This window comes from Zeus faber (assembly GCF_960531495.2).
Source record: "Zeus faber genome assembly, chromosome: 12".
In the NCBI taxonomy this organism is placed as follows: domain Eukaryota; kingdom Metazoa; phylum Chordata; class Actinopteri; order Zeiformes; family Zeidae; genus Zeus; species Zeus faber.
In genome coordinates, this window is record NC_137196.1 from 7,639,965 (window position 1) to 7,663,923 (window position 23,959).

Here is a 23,959-nt window from a genome sequence, read left to right on the forward strand (position 1 = left end):
ACAAATAGGGTATCAAACGTTGTTGTTGTTGTTGTTGTTGTTCTGCCACGCCCCCCTCCCTAGGATTTCAAGGAATTAGGAATTTGATTTAGAAACTTTAAATAAACATTTCATAAAGTGAAATAAGTCATATTTAAGTCATAATTTTGAAGGCCTTCTACCCTCCCACCCGTCTTGCAATTCCTCCACGTTCCACTAGGGGGCACGCCCCACAGTTTGAATACCACTGGGGTAATGTCAAATACTGGTAGAATGCATTTTTTGACCCATCTTTAAAATAAATCCCAAACATTGAGTGACTTTTTTCCCCTGTTCACACCCAAGATACTAAAGATGATGAAGAGAAATTCTATTAATGTATGGGAAGTCGGCATTAGACAGCACTTTTTTATTATATACTTAATAGAATCGATGCAATTTGGTTGCCATGAAAGTATTACATCTCTTAAAATTTTCATGGACTCTTGTACTAGCCACTTTGTTAGTGGTGTTTGTGGGACCATTAAACCCAAAAATCACGGGCACGTTTGACTGATTTATGATTATGACGTTGTTTGCTTTAGTCATCGGAGGTGAGGCCCTTCCTTAGCCTGGGGGAGTCTTATTTCTTCGATCAGTTCACCCAACCCCACCTTCCTCCCTATATCTTTATTTCGATTTAAAGACTTTGAACCGTTGAGTCATAGACCCTCGCTGAGAACGCAGCCCCGGGTTAAACTTACAGCATACGTAATAAGAAGAAGCGTATGACTCTTCCTATTTATTATTTCTTGTAACTCAGATCGTTCCGGAACTGATCTTGGTTCACAGGAAACATATGTAGGTGTGTGGTGCATCAGAAATATGGCGTCATTGAGTTACTGTGACCTTTTTTTTCCAAGGGTTTTCAATCAGAATATCAAATTCAAATCAAAAATAAAACTCTTGAAGAATAAAGAAAAAAAACTTTGACTCAATTGCTGATCCCAATCGTGATGCCATCATGCCTCTTTTTTCATCGTGATATCATCACGATCGGGGGGGCGTGGCGGCAATGTCACCTAGTAGGCAGTACAGCACAACGCTAGCTTTTCCTCCAGTCTTCGGTTTAACCCTTAAAAGTACAACTCCGGACGTCAGGTCTCCAGTAACCCACTCACTTAAGAATGCCGGAGGCTCTGATCTCTGTTACAGGAGACACAAACCAGTGATCCTGTGCTGACAAAGAAATGGGTGGCTCAAATTATCAGCTGTGGTATTTTTTATTTTTATTTTTTTCTGGAATACCAAAATTTGTAAGCACAGATTTGTCTTTAACCCTTCAATATTTTCAGTATTCTATTGGGGTCTTGACTTTTTTTTTTTTTCTTTGATCAGGGAATATTGTACAGTTATTTTGACCCTAGCAGTTCCTTTCCTACTCATTACCTCTGACAACATTTTGGGGAAACTGGGTTTAATATTGGAAACACACCAACCGGATTCGCCATTAAGCTTCATCGCGAGCTTCCACCAGGGATTGGTAACGTCATACGCATCAACAAATCTCTCTGACAACACATCGCGACTGACGTGAGGGCGGCCAAAAGACGGGGGAAGCATTTATGGTCGTTCCTCCTATCAGGGCGTAACGACCCTGAAGTGACAACAGAAAGACCATTACAGCAAAACTTGGCGACATTTCCCACACGGGGTGTCCTAACTATAGCATCAATGCGGTACGTGAAGGGTCCATTTAGAGCCTCTGCTGCACCAAGGCCAATTATAAATAGTTGAAATTGCTTTGTACACGCCTGCATTACGTACATTTCTGCCCTTAAAGCTTTGATTTTGAGTCTTGTCTGATGGCTCCTTTCACTTGAGATTGAATTACTCTTTTGTACCGGCTGGTGACAAACGGTCATTGTTCTTCAAATATGGCTAAGGAGTGGGACGTCCAAGAATTCTCTCTCTCTCTCTCTCTCTCTCTCTCTCTCTCATAGGAAAAGTCTCAGGAGAGGACAGTGAACTGACAGAAACAAAACACACGGCAGGCAGGGCCTATGCCAACAAGGGCCGTGTGCCAACACTATAGTGTAAATATAATACTACAGTATAACATATACATAGATTAGTATTTTATGTGCTCTGTTATACGTTATAATGATATTTTCTGTAGGCCACACACAATTCAACCAAGAGAAGAATTTTAATCTAGAATAACTGCCGGTGTATATTCTGCCTGTTACAGTGTTACAGTGTTTTACAGCGGTAGGGACACCCAATCCACACCCCGCCCATCTCACTGCCATCTCCTTTCCTGGCGATGGACTTAAACGCGACTGTGATATCGAGACCCCCACAGCTCCGCTTTGGTGGGCTGGAGGCGGTGGATTAAGTGGAGCTCGGTTACAGGAACACCTGATGCCGATAGTCAAACTTCAGGCCCAGTGAACGGTCCTCCCTTGGTCCTGACCGTGGAAACTCCCGGGACCCCTGGGACCCCCTAAGCCGAAGAGGATAAAGGAAGAAGAGAGGGTGGACAGACATGAGTGAGAGTAGAGGAGAAAACTATTAAGCCCGCTGAAAGAAAATGTAAACATGCATGTATAAATAGGATGGGTGGAACAGATGCAGAGTAATGCTCTTAGGGTTAGGGTTGGAGTCATCTGCGGAAAAGAAATATTCAGGAAGTAAGGCCCACCGAATGTTAATATGACACGTGGCAAAACATCTTTATCTCTATTTGAGGGGCAATGGTTGAGAAACCAAGGCACTCGAGTTGGGAATGACGCTGAAACTTGCCCAACGTAGGCCTATAAATGTTCACGATTGCTCAGATAGAATGCAAAATCTGCATTGGATGGCCAATGTTGCAGAGCTAATTACAAATTCTCAACGTCTCAAAGGGCATCACGGGCCCACATTTTGCATATAAATCAAGAGCAAGGACAGTGAAAGACTCACTGTGCGAGTGGGAGTGGCGTTTGGCTCCGTCTGGAGACGGTGCAGTGGCGGAAATGAGTCGCATCTGCAAGCAATTGGTAATCAGCACTAATGTCTATTTGTCTGCTTGCAGTGAGGCTAGTGGCTCTCTCTTCCTTGGACATATACAGTAAAAAATACATGCATGTACATGTATATTATCACAGCAGGCGCAACCCTAAAGGGTCACCAAAAGGAAGCAGATCTACAGTTGATGACACCTCAGCTTCACCTGTTTATACCCTTCCATGGCATTCAAACTGTCTGCTGTGACAAGGATCTATCAGAGTAATATATAGAGAAGGAAATACACATCGCAAAATGAATGCAGGCCAGATTCAAACCTCGGTTGCCGCAAGACTTTTTACCTACAGTGTGTGTGTGTGTGTGTGTGTGTGTGTGTGTGTGTGTGTGTGTGTGTGTGTACAGTTCCATGGCTGCCTCCAACCTAAGTCGTGCGTTACCTGCACCGATACAACGCTTGTTATCGGATATTGGTGCCATTGAGCGGTGATTCTCAACCTTTTTTCACATCAAGGACCCTCAATTTGACATGCATTAGTCTATGGACCCCATTGTTAAAAAATCTTTAGCCCAACTTCCGTACCTGTTCAACCCTTTGATGGAAACAGTCACTATTGTGCGTTCTGTAATGGTGTTAACACCTTGTATATGAAATATTGGTGATTTTGACTTATAATCATTTTTTCTGGCCCCCCTGGGAACTATTGGAGGACCCTGGACCCCACACTGAGAACCGCGGCAATAGAGTACATATATGGCATTATCCAAGATCTGCATCATACATGTTGGATATTGAGGCAAAATAAAATATACTATATAAACTATTGGAAAATTATTAAAGTAGAAAACATTGCTGTTAAAGTTCCAATGGACCAAGTTCCTCTCTTGAGATTTAATGGTGAATATGTCTTAAATGAGCAATAGACAACTTTTTTGCTTAAACATATCATTATTAAGTTAATGTTGATTGCGCCGTGTAGTGGCTATGTAGGCTTTAGATTGGTTCCCAATAAGCCTCAATATCAACATGCATTCGGACGGCCGCCTAAAGTGATCGATAGTCGGCAGTGCGCCACAGGAAGAGTGGAGTTAGTGGAATTAGTGTAGATGACGGACAGTGGGGCAATCTAGATCATAAACCCTTGAATATAAAAACGACTTAAATCGGTTGAGAAATGTCATAGGGCTTTCTAATCCAAAAAAAACGCAGCTCCCCGTTTACATGTATTTGTTTACCGGCCAGTCTTGCCTGTTCCAATATGGCGCAGACGATAACGCATTGCAGCAACGAGCCGAACCAGTCAATGCGGCGTCTATGTAGATTATGTCTATGATTGAACCAAAAGAAATAAAATGTAACTAAAGTTGTGACAATTTAAATGTACCTCTTCAGTGAACATGCTTCTTTCTTCTCTGACAGTTCCAAAGTGATGTTGGTCAATTCCACAGAGCACCCGGTTGTCTTCAAACTATAATACCACTTGGAAATGCTAGGGAGGGTTGAAAAGTTGCTTATTGCCCCTTTAAAAAAGGCTGCGTTATGCACATGTATTTATATATATCATGACTAAAATGCACGGATGAATGATGCTGATTACTCTGGACCCATTGTTCCTTGAGCAGGCTCAGACCCACCTATTCCTGCCAAAAAGGCCGGCATCACGGCCAGCAACAACAGCAGCGTTTCAGCACCATGGCCTCCCACCCAGCCAGGAGCACTGGTGGTCACCTCCCTCCATCACAGCCTGCACCCAAACCATCTAGGGGGTGGACGGGATGGAGGAGGAGGAGGAGGAGCCATGGCTGGAGGAGGAAGAGGAGAGGAGGACTAGGATGGAGGGCAGAGAAGGGTAGAGAAGGGGAGGAGGGAGAAATGATAGTGGAGGGCGAAGAAGAAGAGGAAAAATCGTTACCATCACCAGACCTCAAAAACATCCACTGGGGCAATTCTTCATGCAAAAGACAATTGCGTCTTAGGAACATTCAGGCAGTGCCTCACATACTATTTCACAATATTGCCTATTGACACACACACACACACACGCGCACACACACACACACACACACTTAATTCAACTTATCTCTTCCTCCATGGCTTCCTTTTTTCAAAAAACACTTCCCAACCAAAACACTTCTAAACCCTCTTAATAGTTGTGTGGGGCAATCCGGCATGATTGCTTGCGATCAGTAATCTTAAGAGGAACTTGTATTGGCTTTCGCTCCAGACGGTCCTTCAAAGACTGATGATTCTCAGATAGACGATCTGTCGGCACATATTACCTCACATTATTTAGCAACGTCTAGGATAATGGACTACCACGAGAGACGTTCTTCTCTTTCGAATGAACACACAAACGTTTACATTTTGTGGCGCCATCTTTCACCCCCCCGAAGTAAGTGGTCTCATGGATGAAATATGAAATTTAACCATATCTGTGAGCAAGCTGCTCCAAATTTCCAAAGGGGGATGGTGGCAAGTAGCTCATTTTAACAGCAATTAAACTTTATTATTTATTTTTTTGCTGAGCCCCCCTCCCTAAGATTTCAAGGACAAATAAAATAAAGTAAAAAAATGTCATATGCAAACAAACGTAGTTAATAGTAAACCAGGTTGAGCAGTCCACATTAATTTGTGGCTTTTATTTCCTATTCACACAGGCTAACAGGGGCAGAAAGATGCAAAACTAATGAAAAAAAATTATAATATGAACAAATTGTATCATTTTCAATGAGCCAAGGAAAATAACAACCCTTTCTCTCTCTTTATATGATATATAGTCTATAATATCTAAAATACGTATTAAAGGCCTACATCCCCCCCCACACACACACACCCACACACACACACACACACACACACACACACACACACACGCACATCTGCACTTCCTCTGCTGGCGTTCCCCACAGTTTGAATACCCCCAAATAATTCATGTTGAACTGCATCAATGCAATTGTTTAAAAAAGCTGCTTGAAAACACACACAATTTTTAATCATGTGATTTTATTGAAACACTAGATTACATTTTGCTGTAACACTGATGTGGTATGCACACGTAATACGCAAACGGTGGATTATAAAAAATGTCAAATGTCTGAGTATAACACAAATAAAAAGAAAGAGAAGTACCGCGTTTAATCTCTTCCTTTTACAGCAGATACAAAAAATGTATAGAAAAACAACAGAGCCCAATTGCGAGCATGTTTAGTGGCATGAGTTAGATATTGATGGGTGCGTTAATGTTTGGAGCCATTACATTACAGAGATGATAAAAACACATTTAAAATACTAATAGTAAGTGCGCATTTAACCGTAATTATATTTTGTTAAAACCACATTGTTGCATATATATATATATATATATATATTCTCATAATGGATCGAAGCCTGAAGATATACATACAGTATAACATGAGCAAAAAAGCTAGTCACGCATTTTTCAATACATCGTGTAAACTTTTGTACTATTTCAAGTCATAAAATTATGGGAATCCTTAGAGGAAGTCTACATTTGATGTCCGATCGCATTTGATGACAGACAGCAGGATCCTGTCAAATGATTGTTAAATGGTCATCTATGAAATTTTCAATTCTACATTTGGAGTTTGCTCAAGCTGGACAAGAAAAACCAAACAAACAAAACAAAAGACAAACATATACATATATAGACACCTGCATATATATATATATATATATATATATATATATATATATATACAGGTGTCTCCTTGCAATTGCATCAATAGCTTGTGTGTAACAATAGATGTTTTTGGATTCATGCAACTATAGATAGCATGATTGATTTTCTACGCATTCTCCTTTGGCGTCAGAAAGCAACAGCTTGGTAGTCTAATTCTGTTGGATAATTTCAACTGAAAGCAGACTTCTTGTAATACACAATAACAAAACAAAAACAACATCAAGTCGCCATTTCTTTGAGTTTCTACTGACTCCTGGTCACTGACTATGTTTACAAGCATGCGGTATTCTGCATTGAATCCTAATAAGATCTGACAAAAGATTTTCATATATGAGCATTACATATGTATACAATGCAGCATATATAGGCATATACAATATATGCAACCTCTAGCAAGTCCTGGCACAACTATGACATTCACAAAAATAAGATACAACAGTTGGTTGTTGGCAGTTCGCAGAGCTCAGTGACACTGGTAAATTTATGAACAGACGGCTGAAGTATGTTTAAGGAATGTGTGGAGTAAAACTATCTGAGTGCAGCTAGTTAGGCTGGTTGGCCAGGCTAAAGGGAATACAGTCGTGCGTGTAAACATAGCCGGTGACCTCCACCTCTATCTCCTCTCCTCCTCCGTCTCCTCCATATTTTCCCTCTACCGCGGCCCTCCCTGACATTATATCGCTCCGTCCCTCCTCAGGCGCTGACAAACACCAGCCGGGCGGAGTAGATCAGATCGGCGAGGTACAGGATGAAGTTGACGGCGGTGAGGATGGCCACGGCCATCAGCTTGTCCCAAACGCACAGCCCGACGAAACTGCCGCACTGGTACGGCCTGTTCTTGGTGCCGCCATTCTTGGGGTCGAAGTTGAAGATCGGCCAGATGATGGTGGCGGACAGATACAGGACTACGGCCAGCAGGGCGTAAGCGGACAGGAAGCGGGCGAACGGGAACGGGAGGCAGCCGGTGCACTCGCCCACGCAGAGCACGATGATGGCCGCCGACAGGATGAAGCAGATGCAGTAGACGGAGAAGCAGTACTTGAGCGCGTCGTGGCGGTCATACAGGATGGGGTCGCTGATGAAGACGAAGATGACGCAGGCGATGAAGGTCTCGCAGACCTTCAGCAGACCCGGGGCCGTGGCCATGTAGCCGGCCACCTCCCCGGGCCGCGCTTTGCTGATGCTCACCTCCGTCATGAAGGCGATGGTGGCCAGGCAGGAGAAGACGGTGGACACGATGCGGAAGTTGCGGACCTCGCCATGGCCGGACGTGCCCTTGAGAAAATACAGCGGGAAGATGATGGAGGCCGACAGGCAGAGCAGGGCGGCGTAGCAGGCGAAGGTGATGGGGAAGTTCTTCCAGGAGACAGGGGCCCGAGTCTGGAGGCCGAACAGCTCCACCAGGAGGACCAACAGGGTGCCGGCGAAGCTGAACGCCCAGCAGAAGATGCACCAGTCGCCCGTGCCGTGGTAGAGGTTGCCGCCGTGGACGGCGACAGAGAACGCCACACAGGAGAAGACCAGAGCGGCCAACCTGGTCCACAGGAGAGGGCTGGAGTAGAGTACAACAGGCATGGCGGCAAGCTGTGTTAGGAACGCAAGGGTGAGACTTCAACCTAAACTAGGAGGGGTTGGGGTGTTGGACGCGCTCAAGGTTCGGGGATGTCTTCTTGATTTCCTCTTGCGTGGTTGTGTCGGATGAATCCTCCTCAGCTGTTCACCGTCAGCCGCTCCTATGGAGAGAACTGCCAGAAATGAGCATGAATAGAAATTAGAGTGAAGCCCACTTGAGCATGAGTCATTGTGTTTTTGTATTCACATTCATTTCCCATTAATTTAAGTGCATTCTTTGGACACGTCTAAGTGCGACATGTGACCACATTAGGGCAACAAATTATTAGGGTCCCACTCACTCCACTGATTAAATAGGTGCCTAGGTTATGAACAATGCTGATATTGTAGTCAATTGTTATTTGATACCTAAAAACAAATAAACAAACAAATCAAAATACATACAGTATACATATTGCATATAGATATATAAAAACACAAAAAGTTCAAGTTAATTTCGGTGTACTTTTTTTTTTTTACACAATACCACGATTGCTCTTTGTCCTGTTGCGCAGCACAATGAGTCACCCTGACATTCTTCCATGCAGACATCCTCTTTTAGATGGGCGTGGTGCCGAGACCCCCACCTGACCCTGCAGTGTGTCTGTCAGCGGGGTCCGTTAATAGACCTCCTCCCTTTTGTGCAGTGTTAAAATGACCATCTTGTCTTATTGCGCCATGTTCATGCCTTGAAACGTCAAAATGATTCGCTTTCAACAACGTATGGGGGGATTTTTGGATTTACTTCTTGGTATTCAAAACCACCCTGTGAGAAGTAAAGCTGTCATGAATTAATTGTATAATCAAAGTTGACTTTGACTTTTCTTCATTTGGAAAAAATAGTACATGTCAAGTGAGATTATATTATATATATATATATACACACTATATACAATTACAAGAAATGAAGTGTATAGACGGGCGTTTTTCCAGTGAAAGAACATTATGAGAGCTAACTATAATCCCACCTCCCCCAGAACCCAACTGTACCTCCAACCCACCCCTTACCCAACACACACACAAGTACGCTCACACACACACACAGACACACACACACAAACACGCACACACCCATGCACGCACGCACGCACGCACGCACACACGCACGCACACACACTCGCACACACACTCACACACACTCCACCCCACCTCGTCTTCCTATTTCAGTGGCTCCACAAGTGGCGGAGTGGCGCTCCCTGTTTACACAGGGGGACAGCTATAAACAACGAGAAAACGCCTGTTTACATTAGTCGTTATAAATCACGGGTGGGGGGGGGGGCAGGTGGGTGGTTTGGGGTGACGAGGGAGAGAAAGGCGAGTAAAGAAACCAACAGGGAGAGGTTCTATCAGCAGATTTACAAATTTTAAGGACGACAGAAATGACGATGAAAGAGGATACGACAAATTGCCTGCACATGCAAAGCAAACCTCTCGGCCCTGGAGCCCCCGGTTTGAAATAAAACAGAGGGAGTGTCCGTGGAGGAGAAGAGGGGAGGGGTAAGAAGCGGGAGGGAGGTGGTGTTATCGTAGGCCTGTGCGGGGGAAGCCCTGCGCCCCAGCCACAGAAGGACACATAGTTTAAACACAGTGATGGAGCAGAATAGCAGAGGTCTGAGTCACTAAGGGCCCCTCTTCACATTTCTTCTCCCTCGCTCCCCTCCTCTCATTTTGATCTGGATTTCAGCGCTTTCTTTTTTTTTGTCTTTTTCTTTCGCCCAAGTCCTCCTCTTTTCTTACGAGTAAGATTTTCCAACTTGCTGATGCATTCCAGATGTGCTACAGTCTGGCTGCTTCTGAACAACTGGTAACTTTGTCACGTTTGCCAAGTTTCTCTTCTCTCTCTCTTTCTCTCTCTCGCTTTCTCCTGCTCTCCCTCTCCCTCCTTTAGCTCACCATACTCCCTCTCCAGCTTAAAGGAAGGGTGCAATTATCCTCCATGTAACCCACTCAAAATAAACCTATATGGAGGGGCCGTAATGGAAAAATCAATCCACACTCCCGCCATTACTTGGTGCTGGTGGAGTCCTGTTGGGGAAAATGGGGGAGGGAACTGAAGAGAAAAAATGGGGGGAAAGTGTGGTAAGTGGCTGGAAAACAAGCCAAGCCGGGCCTGGAAAACACGACGGCGACCTGCGCGAACAGGGGATCGAGCCCCCCTCCCCCGGGCGCCATCCTCCAAGGAGGTGGGGCCTAAATTAGATTCCCACGTCGGCTCGAAAAGCAAGTCAATGTCCTTCTGCATGGTGCATTTCTCATATAAACTGCACGCGCACACGCACACGTAGCACGCACACGCACACACACACACACACACACACACACACACACACACACACACACATACACAGAAACCCGCCTTGTGCATTCAGTGCATATATACAATGTTGAGACTGTGGAGCTGTCCTACACACACAGTCAAGAGACAAACGTCACCCATGCATCCAAGTGGCCCATGGGGTCAGGGCGTACAGGACGGCGTGTTTTTCTCGGCCAGCAGACAGGTCATGTGCATTGCTTGTTTGGTTGTCAAGACACAACATCCCTAACTCGATTTCACCCCTAATCCACTTAGGGAACCGTGGGCCGAGACACAAGACAGGCTCTGTTGGCAAATGGTCCAAGAATCTCACATTGATAGGTAGAGCGAGAGAGAGAGTGAGAGAGAGAGCGAGAGAGCGAGAGACAGAGAGGGAGGGAAAGAGGGAGCGAGAGAGAGAGAGAGAGAAAGAAAGAGGGGGGTGGACAGAGAAAAACAGAGAACGAGAATGTGGCACATTTATAAAATGCATATAAATGGTGACTCGAGTCCTTCTCGCGATGCTGTCACCGGGGTGGGAATTTCGACACATGGTTACAGTTCTTATCAGAGTTGCCTTAGTTTACTTACGCTTAACTCTTTCAGTGTAGCAGCACGTACCAGAAGCGAACACGAACCCCTCCATACTTTTCTCCAAATATTACCCCCCCCCCCCCCACACACACACACACACACACACACACACACACACACACACACACACACACACACACACACACACACACACACACACACACACACACTGTGTAATCACTTCATATCAGATTCATTTCACATGATATCAGATCCCACTGCCGAATTAAGTCGTCTCATCCAAACCATTATTTTCTATTGCGTGGTATAGGCGGATAGAAGTGACATCACATCCATGTTCAAGGACACGTGAAGCCTTTAAGGTGTGTAACGTCATGGCAATATTGGCCAGAACCAGACTTGGGCCGTGCACCGTAACTCCGGAGGTTCATTCATTGACAGCAGTGAGGTGGGTGTGATCCATGCCGCGCCCTGCTCCAACTCCACCACATGACTAATACAAACCAACGACCTCCAAACGCCAACAGATCTCACGTTATTTGAACCAGAAGACACTTTAAACTGTTTTTCTTTCACTTATTGGGGCTTTTCCCTCCGAGCCCGCTCCAAGTTCAGCCCGTACATACTATTACACAAATATTACCCCGCTATTACACAGTTATTACACGGTTTATTATTAAAAAAACCACAAAAATCCCACTGCAAAAAAAAAAAAAAAAAGTTTTTCCTTCCACTGGGTGGGATTATGCTGCCCTACCTGGTGGTCTTAGCAAACATTCCTTCAGACATACAGAGGTATCTCCAGGGAGTTGCAACAAGTTGGAAGTGTCCGGACGGACGCACATGCAGACGCACTACAAAAGAAAACAACAACTTCACGACAGATTCACCAACGCCAGCGACGCGGAGCGGTGAGAGGCGGCTACCTTGTTTTTTCACGCGGTGTCCGCCAGTCTTTGTCCTGCGGGTGGATGGTCCGGGTGAGGCTCCGCGTCCTGGTTTACTACGCTGCTGGAGGAACAGCCCCTCCGCCCTGCGCTACGCCCGCCCCGAAACGCACCAAATTAGCTGTCGTACTACTCGGATCCCCACCCTCCTCTTCCTCCTCCTCCTCCTCCTCCTCCCCTCCCTCCTCCACGACCGGGAGCTCCGCACGTTTGGATCGTCATCTTTATTTGTAACCGAGGCGCGGGGTCTCAGTCAATTCGAAGCGGTATTTCAGGTCTGTTGGAGGTTTATTAGAGGTTGATGGAGCCCTATTAGAGGGCCAGGATAGAACGCAACATGGCTGCTGCAGCTGAAGTTCCTTTTGGAAATATGAAGTTATTCCACTCTGTTCTAGTCTACTCTGTCAGGATAGAATATACCAGATAAGAATACAATATAGTACAAGAGAAACGAATGCACTAGAACCGATAGAACACATTATAATATTATATTCTGTCCTGTTCTACTCTATTCTGTTGTATTTTCTCTATTATATTACTATATATTATAATATATATCCTGTTACATTATATTGTGTACTGGTTATGGTCTATTTTAGAACAGTGGCTGCAATATATACAGAATAGAATATAATACATAATAACCGAATATAATACAATAGACTATAACATAGAACAGAATGGGGTGTGCTGTGCTATTCTATTCTGTTAAGTTCTATTCTATTCTATTCTATTCAGTTTGGTCTGTTCTATTCTAGTCTGTTCAATTCCGTTGTATTCTATTCTATTGTGTTATGTTGTGTACTATTCTACTCTATAATATTCTGTACTTTTCTGTTGTCCTCTATTCTGTTTTATTATGTTTTAATCTATTGTACTCTGTTCTGTTCTATTATATTGTGTTCTGTTCTGTTCTGCTCTGTTATATTCTATTATGTTATTTTGTATTGTGCTGTGTTATATTCAAATCTATTGCATTCTGTTCTGTTCTGTTCTTTTCAATTCTGTTGAATTCAATTTATTTCAATCCAATTCAATTCAGTTATTTTCTATTATATTATATAATATTCCATTCTGTTCTGTTCTATTCTATTCTGTTCTGTTGTGCTCTATTCTATTCTGTTCTATTATGTTCTAATCTATTCTGTTCTGTTCTGTTCTAATCTATTCTGTTGTATTCTGTTCGGTTCTTTTCTACTCTAGGCTGTTGTATTCTATTCTATTCTATTGTTCTGTTGTATTCTGTTGTATTCTAAACTGTTTTATCTTCTAATCTATTGTTTTCTGTTCTGTTCTATTCTATAATGGTCTATTCTATTCTGTTCTATTATGTTCAGATCTATTCTGTTCGAATCTATTATGTTATATTCTATTCTGTTGTAATGTGTTCTGTTCTACTCTAGTCTGTTCAATTCTGTATTATTCTATTCTATTCTGTTCTATTCTATTCTGTTCTATTCTGTTCTATTCTATTTTGTTTTATTATGTTCTAATTTATTGTATTCTGTTCTGTTCTATTCTATTCTGTTCTGTTCTATTCCATTATATTCTAATACATTTTATTCTATTCTATTCTATTATATTCTAATCTATAGTATTCTGCTCTATTCTATTATATTGTATTATATTATAATCGATTCTGTTGTACTCTATTCTATTCTGTTCTATTGTATTGTATTCTATTATGTTCTATTCTATTCGAACAATCTTCTGTCTGCGTGGCCAACACATTGACATAACTTGCTCTTTCAAGGGCTGTTTGGCTTTTATTGACTCTGACACATTCTCTCTGTGAGGGTTTATTTCACAGACACCACCCCCACCACTGAGTTTGAGATATGCTGTTACAGTTACAGTGTTATTCATTTCAGAAACACTGCTCATTATTTGTGTTTCCGCTGTTGCCTGGCAGCGAAACAGGGGAAGTTTACCCTGGCGACCACTTTTATTTACTTGCCTAAATGCGGCAAAGGTGACGTGTGACTGAAAATATGTAAAAGTGTGCGTTTTGTGGAAGAAATTCTTCTGCAATAATCGGTGAGGTTAATCTGCCCGCTACATAAAACAAAACTGAGAATATTCAAGATAATTTATTCTGCAGTATAAAGAGAAAGATTCAGCACTGCTCCAAAGCAGCGCTCGGATCAATCTGATATAATTTGTCCTCATTCAAAATAGTTGATCGTATGCATTTTTCTCTCAGTTTCCTGAGAGAGAAAGAAAAAGTGATGAAACATTGGACCAACCGCATAGTTGCGCAAAGTGTGAAGAGTGTAAGAAACAGAAGCAAGGGGGGGAGGTGGATTTGTCACATGCACATTCTTAGAAAAAACATTGCATTTATTTGGAGACAAGGAAATTTGTACAATAATCTCCTAAATCGTGTATTTGTGTGTGAGATGCCAAGACCATCTGCCTATTTGATGAAAACTCAGAATAAAAAATCCCTGTTACATAGCTGTCAACGCTTCCATTTTCCCCGGGATCACCCCCTACTTTACCCTTCTCTGCTGCTGTCCTCCCGTTTAAATATTTTTGCGTAAATCTCCCGTATTTTTAACCTTCCTAAAAAAATTGGTTGGCGAAAACAAGTTTCTCCAAACAAAACAGATAAAAACTGAATTTATTGTGGAGTTTGTCGATGAATTGAATGAAACTAAAAAAGCCCCGTATGTAACAGGGAGACTTTCTCAGTCACTCCCTTACCCCCGTTCTCAAAATGCAACTACGCCCTTTTTTGCGTACCCTATTTAGTATAAGCAACATTTTTGTTGTTGCCCACCCAAATAATCGAAATGCCCGCCCAAAGATGACATCCGAGTTACACCTCAGCGCTGAGACGCTTCCATTCTACTATATTCTATTATATTCCATGACGAGACCCGCCGGCCCCGACCTGCCTTCGGGCCGCAAAACTCATATCAGCTGCAGGTCTCCAAGGTGAACAGCCTCTGGCATGTTGGGTCAAGATGACCACACAGAAGAACTATAAACTGCCGACCGTGTTAAAAAATAAAGTACAATAAAGGATGATGACAATACAAGTCACACTGCGTCTGCATTTAACAGTCTGGCATTAATATGACGACTGCAGTGCCGGTTCAAAACATGCTTGTTCGGAACTCAGTCGCAGAGCCCTGAAGCCCCGCCCCGCTGCTGGACACAACTCGCTGCTCGCGTAGCCCCGCCCCGCGAGCAGCGCGGCTCACTGTTTGGACGTTTATTCAGATTTACACGTGTCCAAATTTCACCAAACTCGACACTGCACGTCCTTGGGTCCCAGGCGAAGTGGAGTGGATCGAATGAACAGTTGTGGAGATAATCGAAGGACAGACAGACAGACAGATTTCTTCCTTTGTTAATCAGATGGCCCAAGGTTAAAGCGCTAGCCGCGACGTCATCTTCCTAAGACGAAAATACCCCACGTCATCTTCCGGCGACAGCGGTGTTGGGAAACGAGAACATGGCGTCGCGATCCGCCGAGTCGTCCGCCGGACAAGACGCGGAATTGGACGAGTTATTGGACAGTAAGCCCGTTGACATGTCGTTCCCGTGCAGGCATTTGATCTGTCCGTGTCACGCTATTTGTTTCGGAGAAAATGCAGAATTTTTCGTCCAAATTCGACTCGAATGCCTTTAGGCAAAACGGTATTGTTGGTGTAGTTTGGTATTTGCCGGGGGGGAGTTAAGAGCAACCGTAGGGAGTCGTGTCCAACAAAGCCCGAAGTACAATATATTATAATTAAATATTTATCGTCTCACAGATATTTCATTGTAATAAACCATTAGACTGTGTGTTGTACGTGGCTGTAGAAATGCGCTGGGGTTATAACACCCGAAACGGTTTATTTGGCCAAGTACATTTTCATGTACAAGGAAATGTCTCCGGCTTCAAAGCTTGTTGTACAGACAATTAGCATTAGAGGCTTAGTAGTCAACAATATATACTTAAATATACAGAATATACAAATTGTGTTCTATGCACAGGGTGGAGGCTATAAGTGGCGCAGTGGTTGTCTGTATTGGCTGCGGGTACGCGATGAATGCAAATCTATATAATACTAAAACCATGGATTACAAATGAATGAGTAGGTCTAAATTATTACGACTTGTTTTGGTGGTAATTGATTATGGCTTTTTGTTATAGGTGCTCTTGATGACTTCGACAAGACGTCAGTCGCTCCACCGGTCCCCGAGGCCGCAGCTGCTTCCTCCTCATCCAAGAGCGATGCAGAGAAGGTTGCTTTACTTTATCACTCACAGTTTGTAGAATTGGGGCGCACCTGGCAGACATTTTAACTGGAGCTTTTCTTCTGTTGCCCCTCTAACATCTGATAACATAGTTAAACAGAGGCTACTCCGAATAACCCTCCAACCCTATTAAGGAATTGCACTTGTTCAGCTATTTTTCCGCAATTCCTCAGCAAAATAATGAGAGGATACTGTGTTTGCCTGTTATCGCCTGTCTCCGTAGCCCCCTCTGCTGGAGGACAGCAAGTTTTTCGAAACACTGTTTGAGGGGGACATGGCCACCCAGGCCCGGGCGGAATGGGAGAAAGCCATGACCGAACTGGCCCAGGAGGAGCCGGAGCTGCTGCAGCACTTCCACAAACTTTCAGAGGCCGCTGGGAAAGTTGGTGAGAGGAGACGCTCTGGCTGAAGCTGTTTGTGCGTTGCATGTTTTAAAAATGGCTGTCATGTTTGATTCTATATCCCATCTTGTAAAAAAAACCTCTGTGCAGGCACTGATGTGGCCTCTCAACAAGAATTCACTTCCTGTCTGAAAGAAACCCTGAGTGGCCTGGCCAAAAACGCAGACAATCTGCAGGTAGCTCACTTTACTGTGGGATCATGTCTTCAAAACTGTTCAGAGAAAAGCAAATATGGAAGATGAAGAATGTGGTTTCTGCTACATTTTATGTTTAAAAAAATTTAGAGCGCAGGATTGGCCGGAGACGACCTTGTGAAGGCTTTGGAAGGGCTGGGATTGGACGAGAGTGGAGAAGGGGGCGGGGAGGACGGGAACATTCTGCCCATCATGCAGTCCATTATGCAAAATATTCTTTCCAAGGAAGTACTTTATCCATCTCTCAAAGAAATCACTATAAAGGTACACACCCGTTTCGACTTTGTGTGTATACCTTCAGTCTCTCCTCAGTGCACTCATTTAAACACTCGTCAATCCCCCTCGCCCGCAGTACCCCGAGTGGCTGGAGTCCAACAAGCCCACTCTTACTCCGGAGGACTACCAGCGATACGAGCAGCAGGCCCGCATCATGGGGGACGTCTGCACACAGTTTGAGAAGCAGGAAGCTGGGGAAACGGATAAGGAGAGGACATTTGAGAGCATCCTGGAACTAATGCAACAGGTGAGGCTTCACTCTGTGATTGTTAGGTTTTTATTTGGCTGTTAAACGGTTAATCGTCCACGCTCTTCTGCTGAGGGTGTATATTTTATGTTAAAAAAATATATTTTTGTGTGAACGAATGGAAAATACAGTGCTTGAAAATGTACTTGAAAGTCCTTGAATTTCATTTTGTAGTGCCATAATGAACAGAATAGAATTGAGATTATTTTGTAAAATTGTTAGATTCTACAATCATGGTTCCATACGAATGTCTGGGGAATTTCAAAGTGATTCTGAACCAATTTTAGAAATGTCACAACAAATAGAACGTCATTCCATCGGTTGAGACAAATTAACTGCTTTACCTGAGTTATTTAGTCAAAGTGTCAATAAATTGCTCTTTTCTTCAATTCTAGGCATATTCTATGGTAATAATAGGCATACAATGAACAATAACAGTGAAACTGTTTATTACCATTATTTGTCATATGACAATTTATCATCTTCTTAAATGTCATGATCGTGACAGCTCTTTAGTACTGACCAGAGTTTCCGTTATCTGGTAATTACCGTTATTTGACCGGGATAATCTTTTGAATTTCGACATGTTTAAATCTCTCCGGTCATAATGTCCGGTGAAAATAATGCCCTCTAAACATCATTTTAATTAGTGCTGGGCGATATAACGATAATTATTGCAGTATTTATTTTCCTCAATGTCAAATTAAAATAGACCCGATCATTTAAAAAAATACAATTTTGCAGAACTGTTCATTTCCGTGTTTGGCAAGTTGCAACGAAAAGCCAATCAGTTTGGACGATCTAAAGCTGACCTTTCACCTCTAACCAATCACTTTTGTCGATATAGAAATAAGCCCCACGGCCTCCTTCGTGGACAGGTTGGGCTTGTTAACACAGTAGACACACACACACACACGGAGCAGCGACAGAGCCCAGCGTCCAAAACTCGGAAGAGAAGCAGGAAGATGATGTATCGTTGAAAACAGGGACACATACATCCATAGTTTGGCTTTTTTTGGGATATGTAATTTACGACCCAAAGCAGAGGGTAAATAGCCATTGTGTAAATGTCGGCAAGACTTGCAACACTACAAACTTTTATAATTTATTTAGACCTACTTGCCATATTTATTTTGTTTTTGACTTTATCCAAATTTTATTTAAGTGAAATTTTAATTAAAGCAGCTGCACTTGTTACTTATTGATCACGAACGGAAATTATTTGATTAAGAATCCTAATATGCGTTATTTATTTTTAAAATGTTGTTTACAGACGGAACGTTTTATTTTGAAATTCAATAAAAAAAATATTATACATGCCTTGAAGATGTCATTCTCTATATAGCCTGCCTATTGCCATCATCTTCCAGGACACGTTGACCGCCAGCAATGTTGTGTTTTTTTTTTTTACAGAAACACTGGTACTTACTACTTAGGCAACTGTTTGAAAGTAGTTTTGGCTCACACACCACACTTATAGGAAGGATAAGAATACCTATTTTCCACTGCACTAAAAACACACCAACATCTTTCAGTCTACAGTTTTCTCTTCCGTGGTAAAGGTTACACCCGGCATTCAGTCCCAGGACAAAAGACCCTGTAATAGTCCCGGGTATTTATCGGCTCCAGCTCCGATCAGCAGCGACGAAAACATGACACCCAGGTCGACAAGCTTATTTCTGCCCCTTTTCCGGCACAATGTGATGCCCATTGAAGTTCCAGACATTGGCGTGTGATTAGACAGGAATATCCATGTATCATTCGATCATTTCATATCTGATTTAGAATATCCAATCAGAAGTTATAGACTTTTTTACTCCGTGCGGAATCTTGAAATGTTTTCAGTGTGGGGACCGCAGCGGAGAACCCCCCCCACGTTTCCTGCAGGGCTCAGAGCCACTCCAGCACCGCCCCAAGCGGGTCTCCAAACCCGAGGAGCATCTCCGCTCCGCGCCGCGCGCATTGGACGCTGCCGGTGCAGGCATGGAGAATGCTGCATTCTACTGTTTTATTTTTTATTTTTCCCCAATCACACTGGAACCATGACACGCCCCTTTTACGGCGTGTTTGTGACGTAGGACGTGACACATCGGTAAAAAAAAGAAAGGCATACTTGTACATTGGCAATGGGAACAGCGTCAATCGCCTATTTTTAGCGGGTTTACCCACGTTAAAAAAAACAAAAACCTGCATATAAGCGCTGGCTTTGGTGTAAAACGGTAATAAGTAGATAGAAAATTGCGATGTCCTAGCAGGTCACATTCACACAAGGCAAAATAATAATAAAGCACTACAACTAAAATACACAAAAATAAAATGGCAATATATGGAAAATGTTGAATATAGCACCAGTTGTATTTAAATTTTAGAACTATATTGCCATTTTAATCAAGCTGCTAGTCATTGGTTAGAATGTACCTTTTGACTCTTTTAGATAATGTTTTTGTCACTATTGGTAAACTAATATACTTTGTTTTTTTTTACAGCTTCAAGACTTGGGTCAACCCCCTAAGGAGTTAGCCGGAGATGCAGTAAGTATTTTTATTTTTATTTTTTTTAATTCCTTCTTTTTCTTGACTAGACCTGCCGCCTGCTCTTAAACTCTTGGATACATATTCTTGATTGGTTTAAGTGTAAAACACACAAATATGCAAAAAAATACATAGGCCTCATACATGAATCCTAAGGACAACCTCCGCACCCCCTCTCGGTCTCCCTGTGACAGCATTTTATGTCTTGGACTTGGGACACCTTTTATATGTATTTTATAGATTCTCTCTCTCTCTCTCTCTCTCTCTCACTCAGCCGCCCGGCTTTAACTTCGACATGGAGTCGCTCAGTCTCCCGGGGGTCCCCGGTGGTGCGGGGGCAGCGGAGCAGTGCTCGGTCATGTGATCTGAGAGCAGCGCAGTGGGGTCACGACATGCGCTGAAGCCGTCGGGTCCTTCCGGGTCCGTCGGCACCGGGGGACAAGGGGAGGTCCGAGGTTCACCCTGACAACCCTGTCACCCCCTTTCCCTCAAAGTGGGGAAGCGTCCATACAGCGGACCGTTATGGAGAACCACACCGAACGGACACACGCACACTCTCTTCAATCTTCTCCACAGACGACCGATACGACAGTTTGTTCTTCATAGTTGAACTTGCGTTAGCATTCCCCGCCAGCTAATCTCTCACTTCCCGTCGCAATTTCACTCTTTTCACGATGCCTCATGGGGAAGTTACTCAAACCGCTCCACAGGTGTTAACAATGCCTTTCACAAAGTGGTTCCTACTAATCGGTTTAGCCCTCGACAAGGCAATGATTCTGTCTTTTTTTTTTTTTTTTTTAAGAATAGCTCATTTTAACGAGTTGTGAAAATCAAACGTGACGAGTGAGCAGGTTGACATACAGCTTGGCTTGATGAGGTTATTTGATGAAGTGATAAAACGTACATATCTCTGTGTTTCCGTTTGGATTTTAAGACCCACACTCACGGTTATTGATTTGAAGATACATAAATATACACAAATGTTGATAACTGAGTGCTTATTTGCTATTTAAAGATTGTTAATTATAATTGCTGGCTCGAAAGCCTCCTGAATAACCGTTAATTGTCCATTCCCAACTAAAGATCTATTCCCTGTGTTTGGAGTTTCCCCGGCGCAGAAGCTGACTTGCAAGTGATATTTAAATTCCCAGATGCCTTTGCTGTGGTTACAGTAGAATTGGTAGAAGTAGAATAACTGTGTGCTCCCTCTGTGATTGCCAATGTTTTTTTGTTTCTTTGTGGATGGACAACGTGTTATGCCGCTGCCGTGTATGCCATCAAACAGGAATGAATAACATTTGTCGGATTGGTTAGGTGTGGCCCTTGGTTTCAAAGTGTGTGCCGGCCACTATTAAAACGTTTCTGCTCTGACTGGGGTAAACAAGGCCAGTAGATGACCCAGCAGGCACAACACCAGGCTGTCCACAGCACATTGTCAGTTGATGAGAGTAGGGCAGAGGGAGGGTGTTCAAAAAGGATGATGCCAGCCACGCAATGGAAGGAGCATTTGCCTAACAGAAAGCTGTGGCTGTGGCTGTGTTTGTGCTGATGGGGGAGGTGATGACGTCTGTTCAACTCTCAGGGCGGATGCGAAAAAAGAAGAAAAAAAAAAACTAACCGGTAACCACACACTAATATTTTTGCTGTACCTGTAAATACTATAATGAAATTAAACTAAGAATAAGGTCTATGGTCTTTCTTCGTTTGTCTCTTTATTTTCCCTCATCTCACTGAAATCGCAAAAATAGCATAACAGCTTTTATTCAGGTATGTTTGAAATAGATATCTTGCACGCCAGTTAGATGTGTTTGCACGCCAGTTAGATAGATTAGCGATAAAATGAAGAAAAGAAAAGAAACATAAATTGGACTAAATGTCCCAATATAAAGAGGCTGTTTTCCCTGTTGTTTCACTGCCATCTCAGCCAATCACAATTTGCTCAGTCAATTTCTTTCAAACTACTGCCGTTCTTTTTTTGTCTTGCATATTTACACAAGTGTTATTTAGCCATTAAACATTGATCCAAATGAGGGAAAAAATAAATAAACTGGCAAAGTTACAAAATGCCTTTTTTTGTAGTTGGGTTAATGGTAACTAATAAAAACAACAACAAACAGGGTAATGAGGAAGCGGTATAAAACACTATGGTAATGTAAAATATAAGATTAAAGATTAAGATTAAAAAATATTGGTGCTTGTGCTTTTTTTTTTTTTTTTTTTCTTCATGGTTTTACAAGTTGCAACACTTTCAACAAACAAAAAAAAGATTGATTTGTAAGAACCTGCTCGTAACAAGTTGAAAATGTGATCATTGAATAACCCTGTAACATACTGTATTTCTTTTGAGAGGGTTGTAGCCAGTTCAGTGTTCCGTCCAAGAGGACTATTGGTCACTGCCGCTAGGGGCGCTGAAGCGAGCGGTCCGGACCAGTTGGTGCGTGCTCCGTGGAGCGGGCTTTGTGGTCCGTCCGTGGTCCTAGGCACCAGATGTGTTCGCGACGCAGGCCACCATCTAAGTGAACACATTCTGATTTTGCGGTTGTTGTGTAGAGAAAGAGATCGAATAAAATGCCCCTGTGAGTGGAACGATCCGTAAGTAGGTGTTCTCAGAATCGCTGAGCCACCTTGCCGCACCTCTTTGCGTGTACTGTGTTTCTGTTGGCTGCAACCATCTAAAATAACCTTGGAAGTTGTTGTGTATTAAATAATTTATTGATTTGTCTCACAATTGGGTTCACTAGTAGAAATTCAGAAGCGTTCCATGGAATTTCCACGACAACCCTTGGCGACAGGGATGGGATAGCAAACCTTTTTTTCCTCTCCCGTAGGTAGACCGTGCCCGGCTGGGGTCCGGGACTGCCTGAGCGTTACCCCCTGCAACGTAATCGAAGCAGAGAGGGACGATGATAATAATAATAATAATATATACACAATATAAATTATAGTGATTGAAGCCTGTCGAGTACAGGTACATAAATCATAACCTGTAAATCTATAGCTCGATAAAATGGTTTCTTAAAAAAAGGAAGAAAGAGCCGTCCGATTGGCAATGACCGGCTTAATGCGTGGTCGGGAAATATGGTCCAAAATCGGTGGAACAATTGCTGAAATATTGGAATTCCCTGGATATGGCCGTTTTAGTTGAAATAAATAGAAAAACTGGAGCAGAAGCTAAAAGAACATGAGGAGGATAAAAAGAAAGACAAGGGAAAAGTGAATTGGAAAGTGCTTGGTATGTGGAAGGAAGAGATGATGCAGAGAAAAAGAAAGTGAGCCGAGATGTAAAAATGATGTTAAAGGGCCCATTAACCCTGTCCACGGCCATTTCCCTAAAGTTGATTCTTTCTTAGATGGCCGGTTCACAACTCCTCAACCTCCCCCGGTGCCCAACACGCCAGCTGTCCGGAACCACCAGTCCTGCCGCAGTCGCTGCCACTGCCACTGCCACCACCGCCGCCACCGCCACTATCACCTATACCCGGACCTAGGTGACCCAAATGACCTGCCGCCGGAATAAGAGAACCACAAGTCCCACCCCCCCCAAAAATTTCAACCTGCACCAGGAGCCACCTGGATCAGATACCGATGGGGTATCACAGTCCTCAACACCCAGCTGTCTTCCACACTTCCATCATCCAGTGCCCCAACCCAAGGGCAGGACAGGACATCGCTGGGGCTCAGCAGCCAGACACCCTGATCCTGTTACTTAGGGAGGTGCAACCTTTTACCAAGACCTAAACATATTGATAAAACTACAAAAGCAAAGTATCACAGAACTTAACCTTTTGCTGACAGAGGTCTTTGGCCTAAGATGGCTTCAAGTGAAAGGGGATTTCCCACAGGAAGGACCCTGGGCTGATGACAAAGTTTATCGAGGCCACATACGGGGTCTCACGGACAGTATCACACACCATACGCATGAACTGGGGGCGGGTGAAAGGTTGCACACAGGGTGACAGCGAGACCTGCAGCTCCTACCTTG

General features: G+C 43.3%; 2 protein-coding genes across 3 annotated transcripts; one reads left to right on the top strand and one right to left on the bottom strand.

The window, feature by feature from the left end:
- Positions 1–5,951: 5,951 nt before the first annotated feature.
- Positions 5,952–12,178, bottom strand: myadmb (myeloid associated differentiation marker b). Of its 2 annotated transcripts, none has more exons than XM_080011061.1 (2): positions 12,057–12,178; positions 5,952–8,413 (listed from the first exon to the last, which is right to left on the bottom strand). In XM_080011061.1, the coding sequence occupies exon 2, from the start codon at positions 8,241–8,243 to the stop codon at positions 7,362–7,364; it is 882 nt and encodes a 293-aa protein (XP_079867187.1). In that variant the 5' UTR covers positions 8,244–8,413; positions 12,057–12,178; the 3' UTR covers positions 5,952–7,361. The 2 variants fall into 2 exon arrangements, with proteins under 2 accessions (XP_079867187.1, XP_079867188.1); XM_080011062.1 differs by having other exon boundaries at positions 5,952–8,401; positions 12,057–12,174.
- A 3,122-nt stretch (positions 12,179–15,300) lies between these two features.
- On the top strand, positions 15,301–21,672 carry pex19 (peroxisomal biogenesis factor 19). Its single transcript, XM_080010673.1, has 8 exons — positions 15,301–15,604; positions 16,225–16,316; positions 16,552–16,714; positions 16,820–16,905; positions 17,014–17,187; positions 17,276–17,446; positions 19,933–19,977; positions 20,252–21,672. The coding sequence occupies exons 1-8, from the start codon at positions 15,541–15,543 to the stop codon at positions 20,339–20,341; spliced, it is 885 nt and encodes a 294-aa protein (XP_079866799.1). The 5' UTR covers positions 15,301–15,540; the 3' UTR covers positions 20,342–21,672.
- The last annotated feature ends 2,287 nt before the right edge of the window (positions 21,673–23,959 follow it).